The 21,254-nt window shown below is 50.2% G+C and overlaps 7 protein-coding genes across 7 annotated transcripts; 5 read left to right on the forward strand and 2 right to left on the reverse strand.

Annotated features, from left to right (window-relative positions):
* Nucleotides 1-51: 51 nt before the first annotated feature.
* On the reverse strand, nucleotides 52-510 carry FPOAC1_001410 (uncharacterized protein; the record flags this gene model as incomplete). Its single annotated transcript, XM_044846014.1, has 1 exon — nucleotides 52-510. The coding sequence occupies one exon, from the start codon at nucleotides 508-510 to the stop codon at nucleotides 52-54; it is 459 nt and encodes a 152-aa protein (XP_044711930.1).
* Nucleotides 511-4,916: 4,406 nt separating this feature from the next.
* Nucleotides 4,917-6,300, forward strand: FPOAC1_001411 (uncharacterized protein; the record flags this gene model as incomplete). The annotated part of the gene is made up of 5 exons (XM_044846015.1): nucleotides 4,917-5,073; nucleotides 5,137-5,224; nucleotides 5,281-5,667; nucleotides 5,800-6,168; nucleotides 6,216-6,300. The coding sequence occupies 5 exons, from the start codon at nucleotides 4,917-4,919 to the stop codon at nucleotides 6,298-6,300; spliced, it is 1,086 nt and encodes a 361-aa protein (XP_044711931.1).
* Nucleotides 6,301-6,736: 436 nt separating this feature from the next.
* FPOAC1_001412 (uncharacterized protein) lies at nucleotides 6,737-8,623 on the forward strand (the record flags this gene model as incomplete). The annotated part of the gene is made up of 3 exons (XM_044846016.1): nucleotides 6,737-6,947; nucleotides 7,048-8,275; nucleotides 8,329-8,623. The coding sequence occupies 3 exons, from the start codon at nucleotides 6,737-6,739 to the stop codon at nucleotides 8,621-8,623; spliced, it is 1,734 nt and encodes a 577-aa protein (XP_044711932.1).
* A 1,339-nt stretch (nucleotides 8,624-9,962) lies between these two features.
* FPOAC1_001413 (uncharacterized protein) lies at nucleotides 9,963-10,333 on the forward strand (the record flags this gene model as incomplete). Its single annotated transcript, XM_044846017.1, has 2 exons — nucleotides 9,963-10,028; nucleotides 10,091-10,333. 2 exons carry the CDS (start codon nucleotides 9,963-9,965, stop codon nucleotides 10,331-10,333), a joined length of 309 nt encoding a protein of 102 aa, XP_044711933.1.
* Nucleotides 10,334-10,949: 616 nt separating this feature from the next.
* On the reverse strand, nucleotides 10,950-13,564 carry FPOAC1_001414 (uncharacterized protein; the record flags this gene model as incomplete). The annotated part of the gene is made up of 3 exons (XM_044846018.1): nucleotides 10,950-11,074; nucleotides 11,129-13,312; nucleotides 13,369-13,564. The coding sequence occupies 3 exons, from the start codon at nucleotides 13,562-13,564 to the stop codon at nucleotides 10,950-10,952; spliced, it is 2,505 nt and encodes an 834-aa protein (XP_044711934.1).
* A 1,129-nt stretch (nucleotides 13,565-14,693) lies between these two features.
* On the forward strand, nucleotides 14,694-15,506 carry FPOAC1_001415 (uncharacterized protein; the record flags this gene model as incomplete). Its single annotated transcript, XM_044846019.1, has 2 exons — nucleotides 14,694-15,383; nucleotides 15,435-15,506. 2 exons carry the CDS (start codon nucleotides 14,694-14,696, stop codon nucleotides 15,504-15,506), a joined length of 762 nt encoding a protein of 253 aa, XP_044711935.1.
* Nucleotides 15,507-17,840: 2,334 nt separating this feature from the next.
* On the forward strand, nucleotides 17,841-20,609 carry FPOAC1_001416 (uncharacterized protein; the record flags this gene model as incomplete). Its single annotated transcript, XM_044846020.1, has 4 exons — nucleotides 17,841-17,962; nucleotides 18,079-19,126; nucleotides 19,189-20,367; nucleotides 20,421-20,609. 4 exons carry the CDS (start codon nucleotides 17,841-17,843, stop codon nucleotides 20,607-20,609), a joined length of 2,538 nt encoding a protein of 845 aa, XP_044711936.1.
* Between the last annotated feature and the right edge of the window lie 645 nt (nucleotides 20,610-21,254).

Here is a 21,254-nt window from a genome sequence, read left to right on the forward strand (position 1 = left end):
TCTAGCAGAAGCACAAGTGGGGAGACTCGGGGTCTGGCAAGGGCGCCAGAACTATAAACCCGCGAGACTCGGAGACATGACTGAGGGTTCGACAGCGAAGAGGATCTCTAGCTGACGCTGTGCAAGTCGTGGGTGTAGGCTGTGAAGAGGAGTCGAGCAGACGGCCCTGAAGCCTAGAAGCCCAAAGTCGACTTGTACGAGCGAGATTTGAGGTGCAGCCGAGAACAAGCCAACCGTGATGGTACTGGACCGTGCCTTGACCGTGACCGTAGGAACCTGCTCGGTCGAGTCGAGTCGAGGCGAGGCGAGACGAAACGATGCGAGGTGAGGTAAAGTAAGGTGAGGGCTGTCGAGTCGAATTGACGGTACAGTTGATGGATCTTGTTCTTCCTCTTGTCGTTGAAATTGGTAGAACAGGGTGCAAGAATCGCCGTTAAGGGAAGAAAGACAAAGTTTGGCCCAGGTGAGCCATGGCGCCTTGGGGCCATCGTGAAGGCGCGTTCTTCTCATGATACAATAAGCGGGGGAAGGCATTTCTTGACCAATCACCGCCCACCATCTCCGGGAATCAAGCTCCTAGCCCTGCTAAGCTGCAGCGTTGCGGGTATGGATATCTTTTTTTTTCTTCCATCTTACAGCGCTCTAAGTCTAGGGAGAGCCTAGAGGGTTCCCATGGTACGGAAGCTACGTGCGGGCGGGCAGCCACCTAACTTAGGTACCTACTAGAGCGCGGGCACAGTGGGTGCCCGCTTTCCCATGCCCGTCTCTACTCTACCCAATCTAATACGCCTTATTGTTCCTGAACCCTGTTGATATCGGTTGAGTAGGTAAATAAGTGTTTTGCTTCTTTTCTCCTTCGTTCTAATATAATCCGTACTGAATCGGTCCACTATCGTTCGCTATGGTCGCCAAAACTCGAATTATGCACGACGCGAGTGATTTTCTATTGTCCCATGTTTCAGCCAAAGATCCATGGGATGGAACCATGTTCACGTCACTAGGAGCCTGCCCCTCTCTGCGCACCTACTATGTTACCTGAGTAGCGTCCTATGGTACCTGAGGGGTGGAGGGTTAGAATGCGCAATCCTCTTGTGAAAGAAGAAACGACTCGGTATCAACTATACCCTTGTATACATTTCTCTTTACAAGACATGAGTCATTGTACCGAAATTGGCTGTTTGTTGTCTATGAGAAAGGCGAGACAATTCTACTCGGAATTCCTGGTGTCCTCAAAACTAGATCTGACCCCCTACATGAGTCTACAGTATCTGGGTAAGTGAGTAGTTTAGTAGTAGGTAAGTGGGTATGTGACAATGGAAGCAAGGATGATGAAAGGGTGGAGGATGGTTGGTTTAGCTTCCGAGCTGTTATCAGTCTTTGTGAATAGGCTCTTCTCTATTCTCGTTTTTCATGGAGTATCGTCTCACTCTAAATGTATCAATGACCCCGCTTCCCGCTCATGTTTTATCACTTTCTCATCCAAGCTTGTATGCCATGTTAGAAAACAAAGCAACGTAGATGAGACCCATGTGTGACTGAGAAAAGCCCGGTGTTCATCCCCTCCCCCACGTGCCATGGGTGTACCGGTTGGTAGATTGAGTTGCTTGGTTGTCCTGTCTATACAGTAACTAGAAATCTAGAGGTAGATCGAGATTATTCCCAACCCATCATTCGCCTTTAGTAGAGGTAACCGAATGCCCTTGACTGTGTGTGCTATGAAAAGTGGAAGAGTTGAAAAGGGAAAACTATCCTTCGTCAGGTGCCTCTTTGGGGCTGCAGCACAAACACAGGTATTATGTACTAACCTAGAGAGAGTGCACCGCAGAACTGATGATCTCAGCCTGCTGTGGTCGCATCCCCAAATTCCTTCAACCAATCGATGTCATTTGATGTACGAGACGCAACTGTCTCACCCGACCTGAGGGGGGCGCAGACGGGGATGCAGGTGTAGAGAGGCGAATTTATTATTAATGTTACTTGCATCCTGTGCCTCGGTGATCAGATTGCCATTGGAACGAGCATGGAGGCTACAGCACAGCGGGCGTCGCGGAAACGGGCCGGGTTCGATGAAGCATTGACAGGTTGCAGAGCAACTTAAAGCAAAGCACTTGGTTCAATACACAGATAGACACAATGCTTATGCTGCTGTTTTGGCATTGTTCGCCAAGCCTTGGCTCTTGGTCTGCTATTGTAGATACGACTTTATTTCCACTGTCATCGCATGAAAACATGAATAAAATATCATCATTCTTACCTGCCTACCTACTAACCTATCAATGCATTGATCTTCAGCGACAACAGTGTTCCCTAAATGTATGTACCAGGCCTCAGGGTATCAGAAAAATTGGTCGTTGGAAGCATAAGGAGCAAAATCAGTATGTCACTTTCTGCTCTTTAGACTATAGCTCTTAGACTATTTATTTTTGTAACCTAAGACTTGGGAGGTCATTTTTTCTGCTACCCACTAGCCAGGCTGTATCTATCTACCTTGCTACTGTAGGTAGTTGGTGCACTGTCACTCGCATTATGTGGTTCCTATTTGCATGCCTAGTGTCGCAATGAGTTGTGGTTTGGGGTCATAAGTATTATCAAATTTATCGCTTGGTCACTTATCCATCCGCCCATCCATCCATCCGTTCATGGCTGCCTGTGTCCATGGGGAACAGCATGATGAATAGCACAGATCACATTGGCTTACTAAGTAGTATGTTTACTCTATGCATCCGCCAGGGCTTGGCTGCTTTGCTTTGTTTCCGTGTCTAAACGAGTCACGTTGTTGTTGCTGATGTTACTATTCACTCTATTTTGATCTCAGCCTGAGCTCCGGGGCAACAGCCTCATCTCACACTGCCCAGTGTGCATGTGACCAACAACATGATTCACTGCAGTAGTGACATGATCTTTGTATTGGTTGTATTGTAACTTGTTAGTGCAGTGCGATCCTATAGGCTCATTCGTTCGTCTAACAATTCGGTCGAGTGTTTCTACATACAAGGTAGGGAGTGGTGAGATAGGCACTCGAACGTCCAGCCTGACCACCTGGCTTAGTAGTGGTGGTGTACATACATACCGACCGCTTCACCCGACGCCATGACTGACGAATATTAGTCTCTTTCGGGGGCCTTGCATTCGCATCAACTGCCGGCATCCAGCTATCTTCTTAACACATGTTTTCGTTTGGCACATCTTACAGTAGGTACCTATACTTGGACGCCCGCAATAGATAGTCAGGGACACAGATATCAAGACACATGGGGCGGTATCATTCAGGATGCCTAGTTCGAAAGTGAGGCCTTTAAACCACCGCTACATCTCTCGGAAGTTCAGGCTTACGCTATGTTGTCCTACACAAACTTTCCCTACAACCCCTTTTCATGTGAGCGATTGTGCGATCGCCCTCGCTGAAACTGATCGGCTGCTGACCTCCGTCAATATGACTATACAGTAGGCTCATGTTTGAAAACGTTTCTCGCCATGGCGGCCATCCACGTCAATACCACTGTGATCTGAAGCAAATGGATGACGGAATCCTGTGGCCCGTTTGTCATTGACTTATTTAAATACGCTAGGTGTTTCACTCTTTGTCCCTTGAATGTGAGGATTTGGTGACAACGCAAGTAGCATCTCTCAGCTTCAATTTGTTCTACATGGTCTCAAGCCTTCTCGTTAGCACGCATGCTGTAGCAACGCTCAAACACAGATGGGTGTCTCCATAAATAGCCGAGAAATCCTCCATTCTTTGTGATGTAACAACATTGTCGGTCAACTACTTGTAGATATTATTCCAATCATATTGAATGGATGGTATGGGTCGGCTGACAAGAAGGGATATAAAAGAGACAAGTATCTAGAGTTAAGTTTGTTTGTATTTTGTCTTCAGTTGTGTACATGGTATATAATCAGTGATAGGAAGGAGTAATTGTTCAAAAGCCAATGCCCGAGACTGACAGCGGATCTACTCAAGACCCGAACTAACAACCGCATCGGGGTTTTTGGGGGGTCTAAGCGGAGAATGTGGGGCCGTCCACTATCAAAATCAAAGTTGGTTCTCATTTCTCGGTTTACGGACATGAGCACTGGGTCAAGAATTTAAATTCAATGATTAGGGTAGTTTATAGCATGAGAAAACACATGTTGATACTCTTCTAATTGTCTAACTTATGATACATGTTAACAATCTTTTTCGTTCTTATTCTTGTTCTTATTGTTGTTGACTTTGTCAAATACATGGTAGCTGATATGTGAGGTAATTTGGACTGTAGGCGTTCAATGGTTGTGACCCAACAATTCATCATTCCGAACCACTGCAGCTTCAGCTCACTTCGGTATCGTGGTATCTTACTTATCACATTAGTCAACTAGTGGTTTCCGTCGCAATAGCACAATATGTAAAGAAAGTACTCTAGACGGCAGATCGAGCGACACGATTCGGTCGTTACGACTCATACACAGTCATCCCAAGTCCTGACTAATCCATTGATGATTTGAGTTGCCCCGGTTCTAGTCTAGAATCGCGCCCTTCAGACATTCCCGTCTTACGAAGCAACCAGCCTCCGGCTTGTCCCTACAATTATCTCAAATCATTACCTCCAGCAAACTAACCACCTGCCCATACCTAGACCAGCGGCTGTGCACTGCGCTGCGCTAGTTTGGCGCGTCCTAATTATCGGGCCCTGCACAAATTATCTGGTCCGAATTGCCTACGAGCAAAGTGACGACACTCGCAGCTCCAGCATGTCCTGCTTCTAAGAGCGGCACGCTATAAGCTTCTTGACTTGACTTTTGCATATCATCATTCTGCATCTTTACACTTTCATCCGTCGGGAAGGCCTCATAACTGCCGGCCTATCTTGTGCCCAGTCATCGTAACACTGATACAGATAGGTGTACGGCAGGCAGGCGCCTAGTAGTCAGTCATGTCTGTCTTCAACAACCACCTTGCGGGCGCAACTGAGCGCTCCTTCTCGTCATCGCTATCACCAGACCGAATCATCGCAAGCTCAGAGGACGATAACACAGCAGCCCTCGACCCCGAAATCTACAAGAGTCTGACCGACAAGAGAACAACGCGTGGTATGGATCCCGCCTGACCTGGACTTGAACATTCCTGTTCAAAATGCTAATCCGTAGAATCAGATGGAAATCCACCCAAGAAGAGAGGTCCCAAACCCAATAGCAAACCTGCTTTGACTCGTCGTCAAGAATTGAATCGTCAGGCCCAGCGGTACGTCGTCTCAACTGAAGCAAGACCTTACTCTGACATAACATCTTATCTACCAGAACACACCGAGAGAGAAAAGAGCTCTACATCAAGGCCCTAGAAGATGAAGTCCTCCGCCTCAAGGAGGTTTTCAGTAATGTTTCTCTGGACAGGGAGAGACTGGCTGATGAGAACAAACGCTTGCGGGACACCTTGGTACAAGCTGGGCTTCAACACAGCAGCCCACATGTGGCGGGGAGTGCCACCAGTCGAGGCTTCGACTCTAACAACACGGGATCCTCTCCTCTAACCTCACAATCCACCGCTCCGTCGGTTGGCTCACCAATGCACCTTCCTCCTGCCGCAAACCAAGGCTTCATGCCCAGCCAACAACAACATGGCATGTCTCAGCCTCTTTACCGTGGAAATCCCGAGTTGGAACAGGCAGGCATTGATTTCGTTTTAACGTACGATAACTCCCACTCGAAAAATACCCAGTGATGCTTCTGTGCGATATATCGCGAATGGCCTATGCCATGGTGAGCATTGGCAAGGCAATTAATCGATCAAGCCGGCTAACAGATTTTAACTGCGTGTAGTCTTGAGCGGCCCTGCATGACACATATTCAGTTTATGGTCGAGAGAGCCTCTGAACCTGAGGGCGAGCCTTGTGGGCACGCGCTCATGGCATCCTGCCCGCCTGATCCATCCCCTGAATCGCGACCAGGCTTACCCTTTGGTAAAGCACACATTCCCGTGGATGGCGAACCCAGCCAGAAAACATGGGAAGTCCCCAAGGCAGATTTAGCCACCCTCTTAGACCTCAGTAAGAGCATCGACCTTGACGGAGAGGTAACTCCCATCATGTCATGGGGTATTCTCATGTCGCACCCAAGAGCGAATGAGCTTGAGGCGGCAGACTTTCGAAAGTTGAGCGAAGACCTCGTTCGCAAAGTGAGATGCTACGGGTAAGTGATAATGCCAGCACCATGTTACCAGTACTAACATGTAGAAGCTTCGGTGCTGTAATGGAGGAGTTTGAGGTGCGCGACGCAATTGACAATGTATTCAGTGGCAAAGATGGCATGATGTATGAGTGAACGAAGTCGCACACGTGTTGAACGTTGGTAGTTGTATTGATTTCAGCTTTATTGAATGATTTGGGTAGTATGTTTAGAACTGGACGCCGTTATCGCGTTGCGACATCTATACATAATATCATTCAACTTTGTATGGTCACATATAAGTTCATGATAGTTCAGCGGCCCAAGTATGTACCAGACAGATTACCCTAGGCCATCACTGTTATCTGTGGCTGAGTGGCTGAAAGCGCACAATCAACTACGCGGGGCTTGGTTTTTTTTCACGGCCCACTCCACCCCACCACAAATTCATCGTGTATGTCCAAATTCTAGCATCGCCTGTGAAGCGAGAGGTTGATTGACGCATCCCCCGCCTCCGATCCCGACGCCGAATACCTTTGATTTCTTCCCAAGCGCAACCGAACGCGCACAGAAATCATATAGATCGTTCAAAATGACGGATTCCCTCGACTACATCAAGATCTGCGAGAGCTGCCCCGCCGGTGACGGCTGGGGTCCCTCAGTCACCTTGGAGACTACCCTCAACGGCGTGCCCTATGCGCCCTTCTCCAAGGGAGACAAGCTGGGACGCATGGCCGACTGGACCGCTGAGGGCAAGGATAGAGATCGTGGTGGACGGGCACAGTTCAACAGAAACTTCCGAGGTAAGCTACGCTATATAATGGTTTTCTTTCGTTTTTGAGAAGGAAAGACCTTTTGTCATTTCTTTGGTGGACTCTTGGCTTATTTGAATTTCCTACGCAGACCAACAAGTCTACGGCTCCAGCCACGCTGTCACCTTTAACGCACCTCCCGCCGAGGACGAGTCTACCTTCTCCGTCGTTAGCAACGTACGAGATTCGACAAAGTCAAGATACGGTCGCGGCGCCGTCTTCACTCGTGGCCGTGGCCAGCGTGGAGGCCAGGCTGGTGCCCGAGGCGGACGAACCACACTCCAGAGGGGCGGTGCCAACACTGCTGGCCGGCAAGGCTACGACCGAGGTGGCCGCAACAACGCTGGTCGTGGAGGTCGTCGCTTCGGCTGGAAGGATTATGACAAGCCTGCTCGCAACCGCGATGCCAGTATCAACGTCAAGGCTGAGTGGAAGTTGCTCGAGGAGATCGACTTCAACCGTCTGGCTAAGCTGAACCTCGACACCGACGAGGGTGAGGACATCGACGACTACGGTTTCCTGTACCACTACGACCGCTCTTACGACAAGCAGCCCGTCAAGGGTGCTGAGAAGAAGCTCACCCCCATCGACCGCGCTGCCTACAATGTCACTACCTCATCCGATCCCGTCATCCAGGAGCTTGCCGAGAAGGACGAGGCCACCATCTTCGCTACCGACAGCATTCTCTCCATGCTCATGTGCTCCCCTCGATCCGTTTACCCCTGGGATATTGTCATCTCTCGACAGGGCAACAAGATCTTCCTCGACAAGCGTGATAACGCCGCTCTTGACATGGTCACAGTCAACGAGAACGCTGCCGACGCCCCTCTCGATGCCGCTGATGGCAGCAAGGACACCATCAACCAGCCCAACGCCCTCGCCGAGGAGGCTACATACATCAACCATAACTTCACCAACCAGGTCGTTGTTGAGAACGACTCCTCAAAGGTCAACATGGCCCACGGCAACCCCTTCTACAACTCCTCCGAGGACACCGATCCCCCTGCCAGTAAGGCCTACAAGTACCGACGTTTCGACCTGTCCACCAACGAGGAGGAGCCCGTTCACCTTATTGTTCGCACAGAAGTTGACGCTGTCCAAAAGAACGCTATCAGCGGCGAGGACCAGCACATCAGCATCCACGCCCTCAACGAGTTCGACAGCAAGGCTCAGGGAAGCGGTGGCGCTCTTGACTGGCGAAGCAAGCTCGTCACTCAGCGTGGTGCTGTTGTTGCTACCGAGATGAAGAACAACAGCTGCAAGCTCGCCCGATGGACAGTACAGAGCATCCTCGCTAGCGCTGACGTCATGAAGCTTGGGTGAGTCCCTTTGCAGGCACCGCATAAGTATCCTAGCTAATCTATTTTCACAGTTTCGTTTCTCGTGTGACTCCTCGTTCCAACGACAAGCACGTCGTGTTGGGCGTTATCGGCTGGAAGCCCCGAGACTTCGCCAACCAGATGAACCTGTCCCTTAACAACGGTTGGGGTATTGTCCGCACTATTGCCGACATGATCCTCAGCAGCGGCAGTCAGGACGCCAAGTTCGTCCTTGTTAAGGACCCCAACAAGTCCATTCTTCGATTGTATGAGGTGCCCACCGGCAGCTTCGACGATGAGGAGGAGGAGGAGGAGGCTGAGGAGCCCCAGGGCGAGGAGGAGCAATAGAGTAGATAGACTCGAAGACAAGCATTTCACGTTGTGCATATTTGGTAGTTTCAAGACCAGGGGTTGCGGGACAAGAGGAACGAGAGTTGCAGATAGTCCCATGCTCTAATGATTTGAAGCAGTGGATGCAATCTCTATCGGATCCTTCATTTTCAAGGGTACTGTACTTAGTTGCAGTGGCGGTCTGGAATAAAAAAGAATACTTGGTTTATTTGGTCACCTTGTGTTACCTTTCGGTGTTGAGTCACAAAAGCAGATATTTCGCTGGTGTTGATTCCATGACGGTCCTTGAATTGGCGTGAGCTTTAGATTCATATAGGAAAGATGGAATCGCTGTTGTGAGTCAGTTTAGGTTAAGGCAAGGCATATCTCACTTCTGGTAGAATTCAATACCTGACGTTGCCTCTCAGGGATACACGTGACTTTGATATGTGTTAACCCATGGCTATGTCCGCTAACTAACCCTTGGTTAAAATAGTCTAACAAGCAGGGGTAGCGGGAAACTCGTGGTATTGAGGTAAACTGTAGAGAAGCTGAATTCAGCTCGTATAACCGACCCGAAAATCATCTCCTCATAGAGTCCCTGAGGCCAGTCAATAAGTAGTACCTACCTAACTACTAACCTAGAGGTATCATTGAAAGTTAAAGTGGCGGTCGAGGAAGTGGCTCTTTCTCGGTAAGAACGGCACGGACGATCCGGGCGCAGTTTACGCGTATGTCGAGGCAAGAACTCGGCATGACTTGCAGCTTAGTACCTACCTACCTAGTTGAAAATACAGCTATCGAGCGAGACATGGTCCATGGAACGCTACTGAGGCTGTGGCTGGCCACGAAGATTGCGATGCTTCACTTCATTAAAAATAGGTAGCATCAATTGATTGATTATCATTGCCCTAGTGCATTCATGTACCTACCGGCTACCTACCTACCTAATATCCTTCCATGTATTTCGTACTGCGAACAGCGATGTCTCTCATTGAGTTGCCGTCTTACCGACCTTCGAGGACGGACTCCCCGCAGAAAGACCCTTAGCGCAGGAGGTGCTTGCAGCATTGTACATATGTACAGCTTTTCGCAACATCCTTGGAAATTCCTTGATTGGATGATTTGGTCTTGTGTGGCTGTTGTTGCAGTCTAGCTCCGTCGCCCGTGACCTCATTCTTCTACAGACCTACATAACATTTCGCGGGCGCAACACGCTTTCTCCTCTCATCCAACGCCTTTCCCTTCTTTTCTTTCCACTGCGGGCGGTTATCTCACCTTCTTCCCTATAGAACCGTTGACCACGACATTCAGCGCATCCCAATCGCATCAACAACAGCTCTTTCTTTTGATAATCATGTCTGCTCAAGATTACTACGGCGGCGGCGGTGGCGGCGGCGGCTACCCCCAGCAACCTCAACCTGTATGCCATCCAGGCGCAATCCCTCAAACTCAGTCGCAGTTGCTAATTGTTCTTTTCAACAGTCCTACGGCCCCCCTCAAGGCCAGTACGGCCCTCCCCAAGGCCAGTACGGTCCTCCTCAAGGACAATACGGTCCTCCACAAGGACAATACTATGGCCCACCTCAAGGCCAAGCTCCTATGCAATATCAACAAGCACCCCCTCAGCAGAGTGGTGGAAAGGGAGGCGGCGGCGGTTGCCTGGCAGGTTGCCTAGCAGCTCTGTGCTGCTGCTGTGTTGCTGAAGAAGGATGTGAATGCTGGTAAGTTATTGACAATAATCATTGGCGTCATCAGTGCTGCTCGCTAGCACCAATTCGGCGTTGCGCGCTGCCCATGTTGAAGTTATACACGTTACTAACAGGACTTTCTTTTTTCTTTTCTTTTTTAGCATGGAATGTTGTGATTGTCTCTGCTGAGCGTCCAACATCGATCACCCTGGATACGATTTTTACGATACGTTTGATAGGTCTACTCTAAAAGAGTTAAGACCAAGAATGAACCAAAAATAAACGACTCTTATTTACTGAAATTGAAAATGCCGTTATGAACACCCTGTTTGTTGGATTCTGTAATATGCATCGATATGAAAATGGATGGCGGATATGAGAGCCCATGGCCGTGATAGGTGAATGGTCGATATTCCACAAGGCCGATTGTCGGCTGTGTGTGATTTACTAATGCATGCAAACAAATATATCACAAATCAACTGTAAACGCAATCGAGATTTTGATGAAAATCCAATTTATATGGATATAGAACAATGAATCATCTGTTGAATCTGTACGCCAGCTGATTGCGTCAAGTCGTATCTACTGTCAAGTTTTGTAAGCTGAACCCAATCAATGCGCTCAACCATTGCTATAAAAAAAAGAGTTCGCTTTACTGGTTAAGCTGGACGTAGTTGGCCGGGAACAGGCCAGTCTGGCCGTTATATTGACCAAACCACCAATCCTCGTCAGGGAACTCCAGGTTGGTAATTGTGGCGTCTTCGGGGAAGCTTAGTTCTACAAGCCATAGTTAGTAATAGTTCATGACCAATTTTGGGTAGTTATTCTTACCGTTATCTTCCGCAGCCTCATAATCGTAAAGGGCAACGGCCGTGTGACCGGCATCTGCCTGAGCAGCGGCGGGAGCCTGGGGCTGAGGCTCGGGCTCGGGCTCGGCCGCAGGGACAGGGGGAGGAGGTGGTGCCGCAGCAGAAGCCGGTTGCTCAGTCTCGTCGTCTCCGATCAACTCGACGTAGTTACTAGGGAAGAGACCACTCTCGCCTCGGGAGTTGGTGCCCATCCACCAATCCTCATCCACCATCTCAATGTTGGTGACGATGTCACCCTCAACCAGTTCGATCTCATTGTCCTCGGCCTTCTCGTAGTCGTACTGAATCACAGCACGGTAACCGCCCTGAGTCTCTTGGGCTGACTGAGCAGCGGGTTGAGGAGCAGGTGAAGGAGCGCGTTCAGGCTCGGGCTCGGGTTCATGCTGGGGTTCGGGGCTGGGCTCACGATCGAAAGCACCAGCGGCGGCAGCGACTCCAACACCAGCAGCAGCTCCTACAGCAACACCGGCAGCTGCGCCACCAGCGAAGCGGGCCGTTGTGGAAACTTCTTTGTCATCAGCAAGTTCTGACTCTTTGGGCACATCGATTTGGCTAGGGGGGAGCGGAGGAGGAGCACGCTGCTCAGGATGGGTGCCAATGTCAGGCTCGGGTCCACGGCTGACAGGGACAGCGACGCGAGGGGGTGAAGGGGATCGTCCCCGTTCTGCTGCTGTCTCGTAGGCTGAGGGGTCCTCCCGCTCGTCATCCGACTGCTCATCTTTGGGCATGGGTCGGTTGGGCAGACCAGGGAGAGCAAAGCCCCCAGAAGGCCGGGAATCACCAGGAACTGGTGGCGGTGGTGAATCGTCTTCCGGTGCAGGACGGGCTGCAGGAGGGGGAGGAGCTCCAGCACTGATGGGCATAGTGTCCTTGAATCTGTCTCGCAGAGCAGACACCCCCGATGGTGATGCTGGCGTGTCCGCCTGTTCGCCCGTGTTCTCTTGACTTATCTGTCCAGGAATACCCCTTCCATAATCTCCAGTCTGAACAGGAGCCCAGCTCTTACCAGCGTATCCACTCTTCCACTCATTTCCGCTCTTTTGAGGCTGGACGGGAGAAGCACTTTCAGTCGAAGCCGGAGCGTTGTTGCTACCGACAGATTCTCCCCTCTCCCTAGCCTTTCGCTCAGCCCACAGCTGGGCTGGAGTCTTTCCACCTTGGTCCGCAAACGTGCGGCTCGCAGCACCGATAGGGGCGGATTTCTCAGGAGCAGGAGCTCCAAAGCCCAAGCCACCAGGTGTGGGAGCCTTGGTACCTGAAAAGCTTGCTGCACCTCCAAATTTGTTGGCAACTTTAGGTTTGGGGAGCGATGTCATGCGCTCAGATTGGGACGGTTGCGAGAAGGCAGTCATGCGCTGGGAAACGGGCCGTGGCTCACCCTCCTCGGGCTCTTCGGAAGCGGCGGGCTTCTTTGCCTGTGCCCGGATTGCCGCAATGTCGACCTTTCCAACAGGCTCGTAAGAACCCTTCACCGGAGTCGGTCTGTCGTCCTTATCCTTCTGAGCCTGAGCGCGAAGAGCGGCGATGTCGACCTTGCCAACGGGTTGGTAGCCGCCCTTAACCACATCGCCAGGTGTCTCATCACGGTTGATAGAGGTACTTCCACTGGTAGTCGCGGTCGGTTGTTTGCTGAGATCGGCAATATTGACCTTTGTGGGTTTGTAAGCGGACTCGACTTTTTCAATCTGAGTCCTTGTGACGGGAGGAGCGTCAGTACCCCAGCCATCTTCGTCCACGTTCTCATCCTTCTTGGATCGAGCCGCGACAATGGGGTTGGCTCGGCTGGATGTGGTGGGGGTGAAGACAGGCTTTGTCTTGACAGGAGGAGGAGCGCTGGAACGAGGACCGTCAGAGCTACCGGCCGAGTACTTGGCGCCTGAAGCATCGGCCACCTTTTGCATGATGGAGTCAACCTCAAGATCTCTGTCGGAACGAGCGGTAATCTGAACATGGTATCCGTGGAGGACCTTTGAAACCGCGGCAAGATGGCTGGTGAAATAGCCCTTGGTTCGTTCGGGAACACCCTCTCCGCACCATGCGATCAGTATGCTCTTGGGGAGGCCGCTGTTAGGGTCCTTGACTCTGGCAAAAGCGAATTGAATTCGGCCTTCGCTGAAGTCCTCGATCAGGTCTGCAAGCTCGCCATCTGTTGTACGTGTTAGCATGTGGTCGTTCCAAGAGATACTATCATGTCTTCCATACCGCCTGTGCTTTGGACCTTGAGAATGCTCTCCTTGGCACTGCTGTCTTGGAAAGCACTCATAAGAGGGGCCTGGACTGAGAAGAGTGCCCAATGAGCATAGGTGGGAGAGTCGGAGGATGGCGGGGGACCGTTAACGACGCCATTGTAGCTGCTCTTGATGGACGGGCCGTTTATGGAGAGATTGAGGGACGCCATCTTGAGGGAGCTTTGAGAGATGACAATTCAAAGTCAAGAAAGGAATGGGTAAAGAAGGATAAGGAGAGACGAAGCTGACGAAGGTCAGGTTTGATGACGGGGGTTGGGGGGTGACGTTGACACCGTTGCTATTGTTGCGGTGGCAGCTCCACAGGATATAAGTTCCGGAGGCGTAGCCGGAGATGGGTTTAGGCCTAAATAGCTTGGTATCGCCCAGCGTCACCTAATTTAGGTAAAGGAATTGCTGTACAGTGGGTGGTCTCGCCTCGTCTTTTCAGGGTTCAGGAGAAGCAGAAGTCGAAAATAGGTTAGTAGTAGGCAGGTAGGGAGTTAGAAGCTGAGAGCAAGCCAGAAGACGGTGGGAAGTTTGGGTACAACAGAAAGTGGGTTACTTTGAGTGTGTGGCTGATGATGCCCGCAGGTAGGTAGGTACCTACCTAGCTTTCGTGTGCACCCAGGCCCAGGCACCATAGTCTAGAAAGCTTGGAGATGCCCAACTTTGGGGCGGTCTAGGATCTAGCTGGTCTATGGTGGATTGAGCGGGGTTGAGCTGTGCTGTTCATGCTGTAGGTATGAGCTGTACTCTATCTCTAGTTAGGTACTGCACTGCTTGTTCCCCTCCCCTCCACATGTCTGATCCAATGCTGGAGTTTAGGAGGTACCTTAGCAGATGGTACCCAGTAGTCGTAGGCGGGCAGCATCTCCAATTTGGTTATAGCGATGTGAATTCCCAATAAAAGGTTAGATGTCAGCATGACAGATGCCAATTCACTTATTGAGTCGGATGCATCTATCCGGCCTCCGGCAGCGGAGTACTGCCGTCGCTGTCCACGCCGAGCCGACCGACAGCGAACGATGGAAAATTGAATGGAAGCCAAACGAAATGACGCAACATTGGCCAATTTTCCATTTGCATCAATTGTTGCCCCTCCCTCTTCTACCAGTATCACAATACCCCGCCAAACTTTGAGAGAGACGAACTTTGCCCCCCCAGTCGCGCGCGGATCTACGCCAATTTCTACCAAACGCAGACTATACCAACCTCAGAACTACTGTTTCTGTCTCTCTTTTCTCTTCTTCCTTCTTATCAGATCGAAACCCTGGCAGCACCATTCAATAACCAACAGAAATGCCGACCATCACAGAAATCACCAGCATCCCTGAGTGGGAGCAGATGCTCGCCTCTGTCCCCCCCACTACCCTCGTCGTCGTATCGTTCCACGCTCCTTGGGCTGCGCCATGCGCGCAAATGGCTACCGTCCTGTCGACACTCGCTTCCGAATACCCAGACACTGAGCCTCCTACCACTAAGTGGGTATCTATCAACGCAGAGGAGTTGAGCGACCTCAGCGAGACCTACGATGTTACTGCTGTCCCCTTCCTCGTTCTTTTGAGGAATGGCCAGGTTGTAGAGACAGTCAGTGGCAGTAGTGCTGTCAAGGTGCGCACGGCGATCGAAACACAGGCGAAGCAGTCGGGCGAAAACGCCGCAGCAAGCGGCCCTAATGGTGTTGGTGCGAACGATGCTGTCGCCGAGGAGGAGCAGGACCCAGAGAAGAAGAAAGAGGAGCTTTTCAAGCGTCTCGGAGACCTTGTCAAGGCCGCACCTGTCATGCTCTTTATGAAGGGCACGCCCAGTTCACCTCAGTGCGGTTTTTCTAGGCAGCTGGTTGGTTTGCTACGCGACAACTCAGTCAAGTATGGATTCTTCAACATTCTTGCCGACGACGAGGTCCGACAGGGACTCAAGGAGTTTGCGGATTGGCCAACATACCCTCAACTTTGGATTGATGGTGAGCTTGTTGGCGGCTTGGATATTGTAAGTTTTGCTTGATGTAGGGCTTTTAACCTCATGCTGACAAATCCCCAGGTCAAAGAGGAGATGAGCAACGATGCCGAATTTCTTACCAAGTACAGCGTGAGCGCTCCAGCAGCGCCTTGAAACGGAATATATGCATTGCAATGAGATTGATGATGCACGTTCTGTTTGCATGCGTGAATGTGGCCCTGCAGTCAGTTGTTTTCGAATGCCGTGCTGCCTAGCTATTAGTAGACTTTGGCCCTTCAAGTGGCGACGTTCAGCGGCGCGACGTCGAGTATCCATTTCTGAGGGCGATGGATTGGAGGGCGGTTTATGGGTGTATAGCCACAAGAAAATTCGAAGTTCTGGGGAGGCTTGGGTGTTGGCTGGTGAACAGGAATTGTTCAAGAATACCATGGCTATTCAAATAGAGGCGATGAGGTTTGAGCATACCCCCCGTATGGAAGTATCGGCTATCGACGAACGATCTGAATTACAGCCCTCAAACCTCATCGAATATGCTGTGGCGAGTAGCGAGCTGCGTGGAATAGGTATCAGAGATAATGGAAGGCACGATAAGTAACAAATGTAGAAAAGGCGAGCAATATAATGAGTCTACCGCACATCAATCGCACTCTTCTCGCTCTGGCTTCTGATGTGTTGTAGTCTTTGCATGTAAGTTAACACTTGTGCACCCCAGCATTGTCATAAAACCCAAGGTCTGGATTGTTGACAATCTAATGATCGACAAACCAGAGAAGATATACAGACAAATATTATTGGACAGATAACTATTATAGAGCGACCCGATTCATGAAGTAAAAAAGGGTGGAGTGGCTGAATATGACAAATATCGGTGATAATCAAGCTCCAGCTCCGAAGTCCGAAATATCCATATGATGAGCGAGAAAAAGAATGAGTCACAGGCCAACAGGCTAGAGCTATAGAGATAGATACGAAGTATACCTGCCTTTTTGCAGATTTTCGGCTCTTGTAGCAGTAGTTCTTTTGGTAGAGGAACTTGTTTTACGCCCGTTGAATGACGAGACTGCAAATGGCTAACGCCATCGGTCACTATACCCAGTCCAGCAACGAAAGTAGAAGCTCTTTGAATAACAGGGCTACGGTCTATCGTAGGATATGTAGAGGCGGGGTTTGGACTGTTGGATCTATTCATGAGAGCAGAAGGCAAAGGAGCGAAAAACATGAGTTTCCTCATCTATACAACCAACCCCACCATGATTAGCAGGTATATCGTCTAATCCCAATGCATGTTGGTGAGGAGTACGCAAACCTTGGCCCAACCATGGTGCCTAATTATTACAACAGGTACATGCTCGAGTAGGGGCATCAGTGCTCTAGGTAGCTCCTCTGATCCCGTCTACGGGTTAATAAGGCTGATGCTGACGTTTATACCACAAATTCAGACTTGGGTTCGTTCAATCAATATCTACTAAGGTATTACTACCTCCTAGCTAGCCCATTTTCTTTCATCTTTTGACTCAGAGACCTTCTCCTTTTTTTTTCTATAATAGAATTGAGGCACTCGGAGGCCCCGAAATCATCTGCATTACTGCACTACGCCTTTATTGTCAAATATTTTGACCTCCTGTGGTTGGGATTCGTCGTCTGTCCCTCGTCATCTGCTCTCTGCTGACTGAGCTTACGTCCATTAGTGAGGAACCCTGGCCCCAAAACATCCCGCCATTCTGCCTTACTATAGCCCCTCGCTTCTCTCTGTATTTTTCGCCTCTCGCTGCCCGTCTCCCCCAATAGAGAGACTCGCGCTTTTTTTTTTCGCTAGTCGCAGTCGTATACAGCGATTCCCGTCTCGCTCAGCATCGGGGGAGAAAGAAAGAGCTGACCGCACCACAACTTGGGAGTTTCTTTAGCCCCCGAACTCTACACGGATTGCCGCCGTCCTATCTAAGATATCACTGTCTTGTACTGTACTGCACTGGGGAAGAAGGCTGTTCCATACCGTGCTATTCCATCCTGCGTGTACCTACCTACCTACCAACCTACTCTTTGCCTTACTCTGTAGCTCTAAGGCGGCGCGGACGTGTCGGACTTGACTTGACCGACGCCACCTCCAGGTTCCTACCATAGGAGCTTAATTGGTGCGAAACGGCTCCAGTTACATTGGACTGGACTTTCTGTTCGGCCATCAACATTGGCCCATCCCGGTGTTTGACTGAATCTTGGAGCCGCAAGTCCCGGTCCGGTCTATTCTGGTCAGACGACGACAGTCTTCCCTGACCGGGTTGCCGTAGTTGCGGCAGTGTTCTGTTATCCAGCCATTCATAATAGCCTACTCTCTCTCTCGTGCAATCAACCGCTTGAGCCTCGATATATTGGTGCTGGTGCTCCCTCGACCTGAACAAGTCTTGTCTCAGATCTCTTGTTTCTCCGACACGAGACCAGATCCCCCACCTCATCCATCGAGACATATCGTCTCGTTTCCCCTTGTTCAGAATGACCCCAACACCTCCTTCGACCAACTCATCTCAGGGAGGCCGCTCTCCCGAGGAGCAGTTTCGTGTTGTGAGGAAGAGGAACCGTGTTCCTCTCAGCTGTTATCCTTGTAGGACACGAAAGTACGTTTGTCTTGATCCTATGATACCTACGTATGCTGGTATTCTCTACTAACCGTGCTGACAGATTGTGAGCTTGACAAGCCTCCCATGAGATTCTTATCACTAACACACAGTAGAAAATGTGACAGAAGTCATCCTTGCAGCAACTGTACAAAGCGTGAGGGCATGAACACGAGCTCTTGCTCTTACGCTACACCAGTCTCTCGCAAGAAGAATCAAAGTCAAGGAGACTCAAGTCCTGATGACATGCAGAATCGTATTGACCGTTTAGAAGGCCTAGTTTTATCCCTCATGCACGGAGGTGCTAACATAGATGCTGCGTCCGCCGCAGCTGCTGGAGCGGCAACACGTTCCGCCACAGACAGCGGGTCTTCCGCAAAGGTTGAGAGAGAGGACGAAAATGCAATGACGTATGACGAGGAGGAGAACAGTGACGAGGAGGACGGGCTGGCCACTTCTTTGGGTTTCCTCAAAGTCGATACAGACAAGGGGAAATCATTATACGTTGGCCAGGAACATTGGCACACCATCCTTGCCGATATCTCCGAAGTGAAAAATTACTTCACTTCCCATAAAAAGGAGCTGGAGTCGAGTTACGAGCGAGTCAAATCATCCAAGCCCCAGGCTGCGCGAGAAGGACCTACGCTGCTGCTGGGGGCCACGCCAGCATCTGAAATCGAAATACGAGCAGAACTCCCACCCAAATCAGCTGTCCTAACGCTCTGCAGTCGTTATTTTAATTCTATGGATAATGCCGTTAATATCATCCACGGACCAACCTTCCAGCAGCAGTTAAAAGATCACTGGCAAGATCCTAACAAGACGCCCATCATGTGGCTTGGTATGCTTTACTCAGTTCTCTGCCTGGCAATGTTGAGTTATCACAAGGTAGGCGATGAACCTCCCGAGTGGCGAGGCCGAACCCTGGAGCTGGCAAATGAATATCGGCTGCGGACAGTACAGTGTCTCGTCAAATCAGATTATACAAAGCCCAACGAGTATACAGTTGAGACCATGATTCTCTATGTATTTGGGGAATATTCGTCCAGATGGGATGCCGACTTGGGTCTATGGTTGATTGTCTCCTTGATTGTTCGAATCGCCTTTCGAATGGGCTATCATCGAGACGCCAAGTGGTTCCCGACAATTACACCATTTCAAGCTGTAGGTTCCATCCAATTAGACGCGCAGATGGAATAGAATGATTTGCTCACTGACCGTTGTAGGAAATGAGACGGCGAACGTGGGCTCTTGTGAGAATGTCGGATGTCATCTTCTCCCACCAAGTGTCTCTACCCAGCATGATTTATGAGAATGATTGCGACACTCAATTACCCAACAACATCTTCGACGACGAATTTTACCCCGACATCAAGGAATTGCCGCCTTCCCGGCCATCCACGGTAGCCACTCCAATAGCGTACATGATTGCCAAGTCGAGACTGTGTAACGAGCTTGGGAATATCCTCCAATCGACGGGTCAAGTGGGCAAGCATGTGCCTTACGATGAGGTTATCCGTTTTGATGCTAAGTTGCGTCAAATCATGCAAGAGTTGCCTCCACACTTGAAATTGACAACTCTGGAAGGGTCTCATGACCCAGTGACATTAATCATCGCCAGGTTCAATGTCGATATCCTCTACCAAAAGATTCTCTGTCTATTACACCGTAAGTATCTTCCTAGGGCAAGGCAAAGCCCGAGATACGCGCACTCTCGAAGGGCCGCAATCGAGGCGTCGTTGACAGCCCTTGACCACCTCGCGGTTCTGCACCGGGAGTCGCAGTCTAATGGGAGGTTGCGGTCAGTGGGTTGGTTTGTCAAATCCATTGCCACCAAGGACTTTACCCTGCCTGCCATGCTGGTTATTCTTGATCTACACTTTGACAACATCGCCGCGCAGTCCTCGGTTCGTCAAGACGACGAGGGCGCTGCAATGTGGAACGACGACCAGCGATCAAAGATGATTGGTAGTCTCGAAACCGCGAGGAAGATTTGGAACACGCTCGCCGACACGTCTATGGAAGCGTTCAAGGCAGCCAAAGTCATCGATATTATGCTGGAAAAGATCAAAGATCCTACCTCGAGTAACGCAGATATGCCAGGCGTGCCATCTCCAATGCCCGGCTTGATGCCAGGTCTTGGAGCTGACATATCGCCGCCTATGGCTCCCGGTTTTGTTTCACCCAACAGCCTCCCAGAGTTCAACGCGACAGCCAACCCCTTCTCTACGCCTAATCCAGCGGCATTCATGGGTATGGATTTCGGCATGCCTGGCCCCGAAGGTATAGATTTTCAGACAGATGGCTTCGCAGGGGCTGGCCCAGCTTCTCCTTTCTCGTCCATGTTCGGCAATCTGGGGGCCAGCAATAATTCTGGGATGGACATGGCCGCCAACTTTGACTGGGTAAGTGTCCTCATTGTACAACTAGAGAGGAAGATGTTCTAACTTTAAGGTAGAATGCCTTCGAGAATTATACGCAGATGGCCAATTGGGGAGCCGACCAAAGTTTCCAGATATATGGCTCCGGGGGAGATCAATCGTCCCCTGAACAGTCCTCGTCGATGGGCGGGCGTAGCGGGAGCACCTCACAAGGACAGGGACTGGGAGGAGGAGGAACGAATGGAGTAGATGCCAATATGAAATGATGATCAAGAGGGGGTCAATTTTGTAAGATAGAAGGTGTCAGCACCCTGTAGTACGACATGATAAGTGGGACAAATGCTAAAGGCAGGACTAAGCAACTCTACTTTGTTTTGAAATACTGGACACGACTCTGTATCATTTATCTCCGATAAAGTGATATTCGCATTCCCACCTACATTAGTACCTAGGTAGGTAGGTAGGTAGGTAGGTAGCTAATAAGTCTGGAGCCTGGTGTGATGCCGTTACAAGGTGGGCCCGTTCCCAAAGCGCTATCGATAACCTGCCCAACTTTTTAGTAGATAATAATGACCCACAGGTTCATTCATTCATTCATCTCATCCGTTATTCTTGCCACCGGACAAGTTACCTTCTTCCTTCACCTGGTCTTTAAAACACCAGACCACGTCGCGAATATCTTTCGCGCTTCCCGATATACGAGCAAGCTCCGGTTTGTATATAAAAAAGGAAAAGATACACGAGCATTTAATTCTTTGCTGCCTTTTATTGCACTGCAACGCAGAATTTCTACGTTGCCCCGTACTCCCTACGCGCAGACAAGTGTTTACTCCCCTATATCCCCAGGCTTGATGTTTATCAAGCCAATTCATTTCTTAAGCGTCTCCGAATCTTCCCTTGTCATACATCCT

The sequence above is a fragment of the Fusarium poae genome, chromosome 1 (assembly GCF_019609905.1).
Source record: "Fusarium poae strain DAOMC 252244 chromosome 1, whole genome shotgun sequence".
Lineage (NCBI taxonomy): Eukaryota > Fungi > Ascomycota > Sordariomycetes > Hypocreales > Nectriaceae > Fusarium > Fusarium poae.